The sequence below is a fragment of the Oncorhynchus tshawytscha genome, unplaced genomic scaffold (assembly GCF_018296145.1).
Source record: "Oncorhynchus tshawytscha isolate Ot180627B unplaced genomic scaffold, Otsh_v2.0 Un_contig_3021_pilon_pilon, whole genome shotgun sequence".
In the NCBI taxonomy this organism is placed as follows: domain Eukaryota; kingdom Metazoa; phylum Chordata; class Actinopteri; order Salmoniformes; family Salmonidae; genus Oncorhynchus; species Oncorhynchus tshawytscha.
The window spans coordinates 287,244-300,042 of record NW_024609671.1 but is presented as its reverse complement, the minus strand read 5'-3'; the positions used below and the strand labels follow the sequence as shown (position 1 = coordinate 300,042).

At 40.8% G+C, this 12,799-nt stretch overlaps 2 protein-coding genes across 2 annotated transcripts; one reads left to right on the top strand and one right to left on the bottom strand.

Annotated features, from left to right (window-relative positions):
• The first annotated feature begins 2,534 nt into the window (after nt 1–2,534).
• On the top strand, nt 2,535–8,684 carry LOC112240129 (killer cell lectin-like receptor subfamily G member 1). The gene is made up of 6 exons (XM_042316828.1): nt 2,535–2,784; nt 2,932–3,033; nt 4,266–4,420; nt 6,717–6,817; nt 6,939–7,043; nt 7,782–8,684. Exons 1-6 carry the CDS (start codon nt 2,550–2,552, stop codon nt 7,936–7,938), a joined length of 855 nt encoding a protein of 284 aa, XP_042172762.1. The 5' UTR covers nt 2,535–2,549; the 3' UTR covers nt 7,939–8,684.
• Nucleotides 8,559–11,751, bottom strand: si:ch73-109d9.3 (zinc finger protein 853). The gene is made up of 3 exons (XM_042316827.1): nt 11,452–11,751; nt 10,709–11,113; nt 8,559–10,396 (listed from the first exon to the last, which is right to left on the bottom strand). The coding sequence occupies exons 2-3, from the start codon at nt 11,004–11,006 to the stop codon at nt 9,327–9,329; spliced, it is 1,368 nt and encodes a 455-aa protein (XP_042172761.1). The 5' UTR covers nt 11,007–11,113; nt 11,452–11,751; the 3' UTR covers nt 8,559–9,326.
• Nucleotides 11,752–12,799: the final 1,048 nt, after the last annotated feature.

Genomic DNA, 12,799 nt, shown 5'->3' with positions numbered 1-12,799 from the left:
GAGACAGATACACAGTTCACACATGTATTACTACACTCAAGACACACACACACACACATCAGCCAGGAAGTGGACTAGTGAAATTCTCAGTGATAGTGGTTTCTAGAACAGAGAGAAAAATACACAAAATCTCATTTTATTTGTCACACGCTTTGTAAACAACAAGGATTATCCGTAACCATGGTAGCACCCACATGAATGTAGAAGTGTTTAGAAACATGTTTTATTCTTATTTGCAATAAAAGTGACTCCAAAATGACACAATACATTATTTACCATTCATTTCTATTGGGCACAAAAGAATCTATAACACAACCTAAACGAACTGCTTATGCATCCAACAAGTGTGTAGAGTCACAAGCTTGATGTTGTCATTGCATGCTAAGAATATGGGACCAAATACTATAAAGTAGTCAAAAATACTTTGGACTACTTTATTGGGTAGAATCTTTAGGGGAGTCAATCATTTTGACCCTTACCTTTTTGAGACAAATAAACATTACTTGTTAAACAAAATATATTTCTCTGAGCAATTGTATTAGTATGAAATAATATGGGACCAAATACTATAAAGTAGTCAAAAATACTTTGGACTACTTTATTGGGTAGAATCTTTAGGGGAGTCAATCATTTTGACCCTTACCTTTTTGAGACAAATAAACATTACTTGTTAAACAAAATATATTTCTCTGAGCAATTGTATTAGTATGAAATAATATAATTGTGCAATTTTTTTGAGCATACAATATAGCTCAGTATTTAAATTATTTATTTTACACTGTCGTTATTGCTCATCTTTATCACGGGTGTCACTAATTTTAGGCCCCCACTGTAGTACCAGACAGAAGAGATGGTAGACCTGTCGACTATTTTGAAGGTTTGTGCAGGAAATAAGGCTCTAACAGTTCAAGTTGACAAGACTGGCAGTGAGGTCACTCAAGTATATTCTTCTTAACTGCTACATATTTTCATGCTTCGATTTAGTGCAAAGATTCTCAACAGTCCCGAACCATATTTACATTCAGCACACTGGATCAGGAGTTTACTGTATCACCAATCAAGTTACTTTATTATCTTTGACAGTCAGTCTTTGTTGTCGAGTTACATACAGTATGAACACAATATCAAATGCTCATATTTGGCTGTTGATCTCCTACATGGGTCCCAAAAGATAATCAAGGACCTTTTCAGTGGTTCAACCAGCTGTCACTCAAAAACTCCTCGACCAATCGGATTCATTAAGAGAGATGAGAGCCCCGGTGGTGTCTTTTGCCATTGCGTCCTCACTGGTTAAGCCTACCCAACCCTTAAAATCTATTGTATGGATATTATAATGACCCATGTTTGTAGTCCTGGAGCTCCTGAACATGTTGATGTACAGAGTAAACAAAACTGCAGGAAGCTGAAAGGACAGGGGGAGTGTATCAGGGTGAAGATAGCCCTTTGTTGCTATTGCATTGAATATGCTGCTGGATAGATTCCCTTTGTCTGGTTACTTTCAGGTTAACAAAGTGATTAAGCAGACCTGTTCCCCTTCCTATAAAAGTAGAGCACATTGTGTGCTCTGGACACAAGCTGGATCAGGGAGAAGCTGCTGCTGGACTCCAAGCTGCCAACTGGAACAGTTGAGTTTTTAGTGAATTGTTAGATGAGCATGTTGATAAACTAAGAGTAAAGTAAAGAATATTGTTGGTTGCTTCCTTGGTGTGACAGCTTGGAGGCCAACAAAGTAGAATGCACAAGCGGTGATTGGATTGATATGATGTATTATAATCTGTCTGTGCATTTGAAGGGGAAGCTAATATTTGACCATTGAGGTTTACTTTCTGCAGTTATATTGTATTTGCCTGTGGGCCTGGTTCACTGTTTGCTGTGTTCAACTAAACTAACTGAGTGATGTGTGATATCTCTCCACGGAATCTATCCATTGTGTACCTAACCTAAATTAAAACCTACAACTAGGTGCATTAAAGGGATAGTTCACTCAAATTGCAAAATAACATACTGGTTTCCTTACCCTGTAAGCAGTCCATGGACAAGGTATGACAGCCATCCATGTTTTGGTTCATTACCTCTGGCACTGTTTCCAAATGCTAATGTTTGACCATGACTTTAATGAGATTTGTGCCAGAAATGCAAAAACGTTAGCAACTGGTTAGCGACTGGAAACCAAAGCATAGATTGCTGTCATACCTTGTCATAGACTGATTACAGGGGAAGGAAACCAGAGTGTACTTTAGTCATTTGGGTGAACAATCCCTTTAAGTAAGCTCCTGAATTTAGGAGTTTGTATACAGCCTTTCATGCTTATCCACATGAGTCCCTGCAACTTGTAATAACTATTTTATAGTCTTGTAATAAACATGTAATATGTTTAATTCCGTGTCTGATCTGTTCCCACGACCATGTGTCCACTTGACGTCTTCATTGACTCTGTCCCATCCAACAAGAATCTGTTTGTTAAAGGAGTTCTGGAAACACCCTGAGTTTGCTTGTTACGTACGATATTAATATGTCAACAGCTAGCCTTTGTTTTCCATTTTCCCTCTATGGATCTTCCTGGTATGATAGTTCCCTGTCCATCGTCACAAATAGCTTACAGAGACAGTGGTAACCGTGGAGATGTCCAGGGACCAATGAAGATGTTTTCGGGGGAACCGTTTGGAGTTGACAACCATAACTATGTCTTTGAAGAGTCCATGTGTGAAACTCCAGATATGTCTACTTACTACCAGACTGGGAATGAAGTGACCCCAAGAAGCACACCACAACCTGGCTACTCAGGTAAGGGGGGCGCGCATGCACACACACACACGCGCACACACGCGCACATGCACACACGCGCACACGCACACACGTACGTATAATCCCTTATATTATATTCAGACAGATCATATTACTGTAGTTAATATAAAGTCCTTCTCTGGTCAGGTTCTGATAGCTCAGGGAAGAGACCCTTCCTAGTTGCTGCAGTGTGTCTGGGGCTGCTGTGTGTTCTCCTACTGGCTGGGATCATTGGCCTGTCAGTCTCCTGTAAGTTTGACAAGTACAATTGTGCTTATCATTTATTTCTAGGTAACAAGTATGAAATGGTTTAGAAAGCAACCATTGCTTCATTCGTTTTTAGATCACGTTCACATTGCCAACCTATAGACTGACAAAGACAATCTTAAGAATTTGCTTTCTGGTCAATGAGTTGATATTTATTTTCTTTGTAGAATATTGATTAAATTCATTGTGATTTCACCTTTGTAAATAACTGTGTTTTCTGTTCACCTTTTTGGTCTCTGGATATGCTGCTAATATGTTCAACAACAGATCTGTTATTTTAAAAAATATAAAAAATAATCATATTTTCCTATGTAATAAACATCAATAAATAATATGTAGTGACTGCAGTTCTGGATTTTCTGGAACCCAATTTGCTGTTGCTAAAAAATACGGAGAATTCTGCGCATGCGGGATCCACTAGCCTACCTGCGTTCAATTGCTGCTCGGTGACTCCACTGCCGCTTGTACACATAACAGCTTGAACAAGCGTAGGTCTTTGTCTGTTGGAACAGTAGGCCATTGCAAACATAAGTATGACACAAACAGTTTGTTTAGCAATTTCATTTTTTTTCAGGACGGGAATAATATGCAGCTATTTAGGCAATTTTTGTGTGGTTTCCACAGTATATTAAACATACAAGAAACAGACAGGCATTCAATAGCGATTGTAATGTTATTCTTTCATCGTCACCATTGTAAGCATTGGCTGAACAGAAGGCAGACTGCTGGCTATATGTCAGCATAACTATAATGCTTACATCTCACTCAAAACGCTACTTGTTTTTTCCCCAGTGCAATCTGAAGACTGCGTCCTGTTTGTGCTAGTTGTGGCAATATCCACTACAACAGACAGAATGATGCAGCCTTCAAATATATTTTTAGAACGTCATATATTTTGGGAAAGTTCGTTCAAATCTCAACTGATCAGAAATATGAGGCAGAGACATAGGCTACATCATCATATGATCAAATTGGTTGATGGTTCAGAAGAGGGTGAGGAAAGTGAAACACACGTGTGTGTACAACATATGCGCAGAGCGTGATTCGGATCATTACCATTTGAGAAATAATCTTTAAAGGGTAGGACATGGGCAAGGGCGAAAACCCTGTATTCGTAGCCTCGGCCTAAATAATAATATTTCTAACATAATAAAGATAACTAGATGTATAGGTTCTGAAATTGATTTTTTTTGCAATGCGATGTGTTGTTAAAGTTCAGTTAACAGCGAAAACCTGTACGGAAGGATGGCAGAGGTTTGGCTGCAGCTGTTACTACATCTCTACTGAGGTGAACACCTGGGATTATGCCAGACAGGACTGTCTGAACAGAGGAGCAGACCTGGTGATCGTAAACAGCGAAGATGAACAGGTAAGAGAGAGTGTATTCGAGGGAAAACATATGTTGTTGTAAGGGTTAGGGAACTGGTGGCAGTGAAGTCAGACGCAGGAGAGCAGAAATAGGTAACAGCTGGAGCAGTTTCATTTCAAAACCAACGGCAATAAAAAAAGAACCTACATGGGTACAAAACCCGACATGCACCAGTAACATAGTGCACGAAGACTTACAAACAAACAATTCCAAATTCCATACAAGGACAGGGGGTTAAATACACAACACTTAATGAGGTAAATGGAAACCAGGTGTGTAGGAAAACAAGACAAAACACATGGAAAATGAAAAGTGGATTGGCGATGGCTAGAAGACCGGTGACGCCGACCGTCGAACACCGCCTGAACAAGGAGAGGAAACGACTTCGGTGGAAGTCGTGACAGTTATTAAATCACTTTGAAATCAAAACTGAAGTCTTTCAAGACCTCAGATGACAAGAAGCTTCCCATCCTGTTGGGGGGAATGCAGAGAACTGTGGGTTGGCAGGGCACTACATTGCTGCCTGCCATGAGATCAACCAATCTGCGCTTGTCTTCTATGCCATTGTGTTGTTACTGTTAACGCTATTGTCCATTGTATGTATGTTTATTTTCTTACTGATTTCTATTTTTAAATACGACACCATCCCCCCCACCATTGGTTATTTTTGCTAATGATTGTCATTGATGTTAATATAGTCAATAAATCATTCCATTTCCAACGTATGCTTTGGCAATATGTACATTGTTATGTCATGCCAATAAAGCAATGAAAAATGTTAAGAGATAGATAGAGGTGGCTCTACAAAGTATTGACCTTGGAGGGGGTGGGGGGGTTGAAATGGTTGTGCATGCTCAAGTTTTCTGTTTTTATGTCTTATTTCTTATTTGTTTCACAATAAAAAAATATTTTGCATCTTCAAAGTGGTAGGCATGTCATGTAAATTAAACGATACAAACCCCCCAAAAATCAATTTTAATTCCAGGTTGTAAGGCAACAAAATAGGAAAAATGCCAAGGGGTGAATACTTTCACAAGCCACTGTACTTGTCCTCTTGCTCAATTGTGCACCGGGGCCTCCCACTCCTCTTTTTATTCTGGTTAGAGACAGTTTGCCCTCTTCTGTGAAGGGAGTAGTACACAACGTGTACGAGATCTACAGTTTATTGGCAATTTCTCGCATGGAACAGCCTTAATTTCTCAGAACAATAATAGACTGGCAAGTTTCAGAAGAAAGCGTTTTGTTTCTGGCCATTTTGAGCCTGTAATCGAACCCACAAATGCTGATGCTCCAGATACTCGACAAGTCTAAAGAAGGCCAGTTTTATTGCTTTAATCAGAACAATATTTTTCAGCTGTGCTAACATAATTGCAAAAGGGTTTTCTAATGATCAGTTAGCCTTTTAAAATGATAATCTTGGATTAGTTAGCACAATGTGCCATTGGAACATAGGAGTGATGGTTGCTGATTTTATTTTATTTTTTTATTTCACCTTTAGTTAACCAGGTAGGCTAGTTGAGAACAAGTTCTCATTTACAACTGCGACCTGGCCAAGATAAAGCATAGCAGTGTGAGCAGACAACACAGAGTTACACATGGAATAAACAATTAACAAGTCAATAACACAGTAGAAAACAAAGGGGGAGTCTATATACATTGTGTGCAAAAGGCATGAGGAGGTAGGCGAATAATTACAATTTTGCAGATTAACACTGGAGTGATAAATGATCAGATGGTCATGTACAGGTAGAGATATTGGTGTGCAAAAGAGCAGAAAAGTAAATAAATAAAAACAGTATGGGGATGAGGTAGGTGAAAATGGGTGGGCTATTTACCAATAGACTATGTACAGCTGCAGCGATCGGTTAGCTGCTCAGATAGCTGATGTTTGAAGTTGGTGAGGGAGATAAAAGTCTCCAACTTCAGCGATTTTTGCAATTCGTTCCAGTCACAGGCAGCAGAGTACTGGAACGAAAGGCGGCCTGATAATGGGCCTCTGTACGCCTATGCAGATATTCCATTAAAAATCTGCCGATTCCAATAGTAATTTACATTAACAATGTCCACCCGTTATTTCTGATCAATATGATGTTATTTTAATGGACAAAAAAATGCAAAGGGTGGTTACTTTTTAACACTTTTTTGGTTACTACATGATTCCATATGTGTTATGTCATAGTTTTGATGTCTTCACTATTATTCTATAATGTAGAAAATAGTAAACATAAAGAAAAACCCTTGAATGAGTAGGTGTGTCCAAACTTTTGACTGGTACTGTATATCTTTCTCAACAAAGGTATTTCTCACTACATTTGATCGATGGATCTGGATTGGTCTGACGGACAGAGGGACACAGGGGACCTGGAAATGGGTGGACGGCACACCACTCACCAAAGCGTAATATATACAACTACTCTTATGAAAAGGCTCTGAACAATTAAAGTTGAAAACATTGATATTTTTCAGGATGATGTTTTTACCATCGAGTCTAACTGTATGACTGGTGTTTACCCTGTAGGTTCTGGTGGTGGTCAGAACCTGATTCTGCCACTGGAGAGAAGGACTGTGCTATGATGTATGGAGGTGTACAAAATATTCCTCTACACGCATGGAATTACTTTAGGTGTGACAAGAAATTGGAATGGATTTGTGAGGTGTTTTTTTCTTAACAATACCATTACAACATTGTCTACTCTCAAACAACAACACACACACACCTTAAACTTGTCATGCCATATTATGCTTGTGATATTGTCACAATAAAGTTGATTTTCGGTTTTATAGCAGCTTCTAGTGGTCAATATGAGTAATGGTTATTCTCCTTTATTTATCTATGCCAGGGCTGGCCAACCCTGTTCCAGGAGAGCTATTCCCTCATGTAGGTTTTCATTTCAACCCCAGTTGTAACTAAACTGGTTCAGTTTATCAACCAGCTAAGTAATAGAATCAGGTGTACTACTTTAGTAAAGTAAAATGAAAACCTACAGGACAGCTAGCCAGCCAGTTTTAGAGGAATGATTCAATTCATTTTTCTAATGAACTGCCAATATGCCAACATTCCATTCAAACAACGCAGTCAATCCACAGCAATACGCTGGCTGAAATCAGTTGATGATAGGACTTAGACAAGTTGTAAATGCAACAAGTACTGATATTGTATTATATAATAGCACTCACAGCTTTCCAAGAAAACTAAATCTGATACATGTATGGTCTGTTTACATATATTTGGGAGGCTATTTCTTCATAAAATTGGTATTAAACCTGTATTAAATGTATTTATAATTATATTGCAATATTTTAGATTGACTATAATTCCATTACACAACTTCTGATATGCCTTACTTTTATTTTCTTGCAGAAGTAAAAGCAGGAAATGCATCACCTACTGTATGCCTCTACTGCCATTCATTTCAATTCGACTGGTTTTGGATTTCTCCCTGACCAAGATGGCTGCCATTTGGCCCCCGTATGGAACTTTGCAGTACCATGACAGTACCCATCTAGTAATTTCATAGGATATCTATATATACAGTGAAGTAGAAATCTTAGGTCCTGTTCCACAGCTAAGGCGAGGCGATGCAACAACCAATAGTTGCGTGCCACGTCATCGAATGTGTCGTCGACTGACAAATTGTATGATGTGGTTAGCTGATACTTCAAATACCTTTCCAGGCATTTTAAGATCTGTCAAGCGTTAGCAGCATCTAAGCTTTGGAACGCGTACATCATTTTCCCAAGAGATATACATTACACTGCACATTTCTCATCACAACTGAAAACGTATTAACAATGTTATATTTACCAGTAGTAATAAAAGAGCCTACCTTTAACTTAATACTGTGGACACAAACCACACAATCAGCATTGTCCCAGAGTGGTCTGTTTGCAGGACCAGATGTAGTAGTCTCTTTAAATGCCTGTTTATGTGTTTTGTGAGTCCAAAATTGTGCCCTATCACCTATACAGTGCACTACTTTTGACCAGAGCCCTATGGGTCCTGGTCAGTGAAATAGCACCCTATCCCCTACTTTTGACCAGAAAAGTAGAACAAATAGTACCAGCATAACTCCACCAGGGAAGATAATATACCCAACACAGTACTGAATCAAATAAATGACAGAAATTGGACACAAAATAACACGCTTGACTGCTTTAATTTGATTTAAAAACCACAAACAAATCTTAGCCCTGTATCTAGTTTAGACCAATACTATTTCTTCAGTCACCCCATTTACTTCTAAAATAAAACTATTGTATCCATCCCTTGCATGTTATACTTCCAATGGGAACAGTGCACAGCTTTGATTTTCATTTCACGATGCAACCATCTCATAAAAATCTTTGTTCATAAAGATATATATTTTTTTATCCACTTAGTTTATACAAAAACAATCTCCATTCACAAACAATATTGACCTTATTCACTCAGCAGCCATTGTTCATTGACCGAGGTATTTTTTTTTATGTTACATTTTATAGGGTATACATATTCCACTACATTTGATGTGGGACACTCAGAAGAACATGGATAGAGCATTGTCATGTGCTCAGATTTTAAAAGACAAGCGTTGATTAGCTACCACACTAGCCATCTATGGTAGAACATTCATCTGAGAACAAGGTCTAGAGAAACTTCAATTCACTTATAGAAATGTCAATGACTATACATTATTATAAAAACTGTAGACAATTCCATGGGGAAAACACAGCTTATCTATCCTACATCATGTCTAACTTCCTATCAACAGTATTGATATAAAGGAATAACAAACTATATACCATTTATGCAATAACATGGGTCAAATGAACAACCAACACCCCCACACCCAGACTGACCCACACTCCTCCCCACACCGACCCACACTCCTCCCCACACCGACCCACACTCCTCCCCACACCCACATCATATATCATTCTCCATGTGAATCCTCTGGTGCCTCTTAAGGTTGCACTTCTGTGTGAAGCGTTTGCCGCAGTCCGAGCAGCTGTAGGGTCTCTCCCCAGTGTGAACACGCCGGTGGGCTTTCAGGTTGCTTAACTTAGTGAAGCTCCGGCCACACAGGGCGCAGATGAACGGCCTCTCCCCCGTGTGGGTCTGCTGGTGGGCCTTAAGGCTACTGGGATGGGGGAAGACCTTACCACACACTGGGCAGCGGAGGGCCAGCCTCCCAGGGTGGTGATGCTGGTGGTTCCCTTGTTGGGTTGGTGTTTGGGAGGAGGTGAGCCCTCCCTGGGCGGCCCCCCTGTTGTACATTGGGTAGCCGCCCCGCTTGGCAGCATCCCTGTATACTCTCATGCGCGGCAGGGTTTGAGCGCTGGGCTTATATTTGGAAGGAATCCTGTAGTTTAGAGAGCTGAAGACATGACAGCCCGATGAGGAGGAGGAGACAGAGGCCCCCGCTGTGCTGGGATTGGTTGGGGGAGCGAAATCTCTAGCTAGCTGCTTCGCCTCTGCCGATTCAGAGGACGACAGAGGCTCTCTTACCAGTCGTAGGTTCGACTGAGCTTGTCTGTGAACGTCAGTATCCGTGTCTAATATTCTATGGCCTATCCACACCGGTGAGGCTCTACTCCTCGTTCTGTCACCGTCATTACTGGGTCCTCTGCTCTGGTTCTGAGATGGCACTGCTAGTCTGGGTGTCTGGGTGACCTGTTGGACCTCTGTGTCCGCAGAGGGAAACCCAATAGAGTCCCCTGTACTCTGAACGAGTGTGTCTGAGTCCCGCTGCTCCTCTGTGTAGGTGTGAGCTGCAGACGGCTGTATGGCCACCTTGATTCTCCACGGTTCCATGTCCTCCTCCCCTTCCTCCTCCTTAACACTGCCTACCAGCGAAGGACTGGGAGCTGGAGGAGTGGGAGGAGTTGGTTTAGCTGCTACCTGTGATGACTCCACTGTTTCCTGTCCACAGCTTCTCCACCTGACCTCTGGCTCCTCCTCCAGCTTCAGGTCACACCCGCTCAGCAGAAGCAGACCTGGGGAGACAGGTGCAAAACATTTTGCTACGGTGTGCAACTCATGAAAGCACTACTAATGAGACAACAACATAACATACACCCCCTGAACTCAAACTATGTCTCGAAAAGTATAGGCTAATTGGTTATATTGTGGTTGTGGGAACCAACCTTAGGCTGGGAAAGAACAGTGGTAGATGAGCATAGCTATTTAGAAACTGTCATAGGGAGAAACAACCCATTTTGGAAACAGTTGCAATACCTACACATTCACCATTTACCCCTTGGTTATACCTAAAAGTATTTTGTGACTCAAAGGAAGCCCCCACTTACTGTCTTGTATTCCCGGAGGTCTGTCGTCTGTTTCCTCGTTGTAGACATCTGTCCTGCCACAGTCTCCACACCTGGCCCTCTGACTGACATCCTTCAGCTGACTCTCTGCCCGCTGCAGCAAGATCCGCAGAGACTCCACTTCCTGGTGGCTCCGTGTCACTTCCTGTTGACCACGTCTCACCTCCTCCAGGAAGCCATCCTCCACCAGTCTGGTGATCTCATACATGGCTGACTTTAGGACCGTCTCCATGACTCCCGAGAGCTGGGTCTGGAAGGTGAGGACGAGGTTCTCCGACATACTGCTTGTGTGTCTTTTTCACAGATCAATTCACAGTGGGATCTGCACCAGGAGCAAGTCAGGACTGTGTGTGTGTGTGATCCGAAAGTGAATCTCTTCAGAAAGCCCTGTTATTCAGAATAAGTGGGTAGAAATATGCCATGTCTATCACTGACACATCGCGTATCTGTTTCTCTGACCAATAAGAGTGACAGCTCCTCCAGCTCGCTAACAACCAAGTGGCGAAAACCGTCCAGCGCAGAAGAGTGCAACATGGGTTCAATAAAACGGTCACATCGCAAAATTCGACTAGGTAACAAACAAGGTATCAGACAAAAATGGGGTCGCATCAGGCTTGCTAAAAAAAATAGCTAGCTAGCTAACATGATACTGGTACAAGCCTTGTTACAAGTCAATAATGGAATATTTTGCAACATACAGTACTATTGATTAAAAACGTTATTACCAAAAGGCTGACAGCACTTCATGAACATGGGGTAGTTGTCTCCAGATTTTTGTTTAAATTGAAGAAAACGAAAAAAACATGCTAATCGACGATGGATTCCGGAAATTCGATTGTTTTCAATCGCACGTCACCCTTCTGCTGTACGGTGGCCCTACGTGATCAACGCCCGCATGGTAAGGGAACGTTTTATGAAACGCGTTAATAGAACAAGTGAAACCTTTTTGCGACAAATTATACATATTTGCGGGGTAGAGAATTACTTCGATAATTACTCCACTTCGTCTATCTATGATGAAAATAAAGTTGTAAGCTATACAATTAGTTAAAAGCATATTTACCAATGGAATTAAAGGGATTGCAAAAATCGCTGAAGTTGGAGACTTTTATCTCCCTCACCAACTTCAAACATCTGCTATCTGAGCAGCTAACCGATCGCTGCAGCTGTACATAGTCTATCGGGAAATAGCCCACCCAATTGTACCTACCTCATCCCCATACTGTTTATATTTGTTTACTTTTCTGCTCTTTTGCACTCCAATATCTCTACCTGTACATGACCATCTGATCATTTATCACTCCAGTGTTAATCTGCAAAATTGTAATTATTCGCCTACCTCCTCATGCCTTTTGCACACAATGTATATAGACTCTCTTTTTTTCTACTGTGTTATTGACTTGTTAATTGTTTACTCCATGTGTAACTCTGTGTTGTCTGTTCACACTGCTATGCTTTATATTGGCCAGGTCCCAGTTGCAAATGAGAACTTGTTCTCAACTAGCCTACCTGGTTAAATAAAGGTGAAATAAAATGTTTTTAAAAATAAATAAAAATATCCGGTACTTTGTACACTTTAGCAAGAAGTTCTGAAAGTAGCCCTCACGAACCAAAAGTGGATCCGATAATTGCGTACTACATCACATATGTGCAGATTTGTCACCATGCCATTGATCTCTCGCTTTGCTGTGTGTGCATCTTGCTAGCTGTCACTCGAATGGAAGGGGGACTGAAGCTCATTGGCTAAACTCGAATTGCTATAGGGCTTATGCATGTGTTGAATGTTGAATGTTAGGGAAAATGGCCCAGCACAGCTTCCAGAAAAACAGTCACTTTCAAACTAGGGATTTCGTGGCTAATTGAGGTTAGACAGTCATTCCGATCATAGATTTTGCATGTATGAACTACAGATTGACACATCCAGCCCAAAGTGGGAGGTTTAAAAAAGACGTAGTATTCGTCAAAGGTCAGTAGCACTGTCTTTAAGGAATGATATATTCACAGACTACATGGGGAGCAAAATATTTATTGTACATAAAAGACAATTACGGCAATTCAGGTTCAATTCATTCA

Coding starts and splice junctions, on each gene's coding strand:
- si:ch73-109d9.3 (XM_042316827.1), bottom strand. CDS start 11,006: ATGTCGGAGAACCTCGTCCTCACCTTCCAGACCCAGCTCTCGGGAGTC. Junction 10,397..10,708: donor ACCTCCGGGAATACAAGACA/GTAAGTGGGGGC, acceptor CTGTCTCCCCAG/GTCTGCTTCTGCTGAGCGGG.
- LOC112240129 (XM_042316828.1), top strand. CDS start 2,550: ATGGATCTTCCTGGTATGATAGTTCCCTGTCCATCGTCACAAATAGCT. Junction 2,785..2,931: donor ACCACAACCTGGCTACTCAG/GTAAGGGGGGCG, acceptor TTCTCTGGTCAG/GTTCTGATAGCTCAGGGAAG. Junction 3,034..4,265: donor CATTGGCCTGTCAGTCTCCT/GTAAGTTTGACA, acceptor GTGTTGTTAAAG/TTCAGTTAACAGCGAAAACC.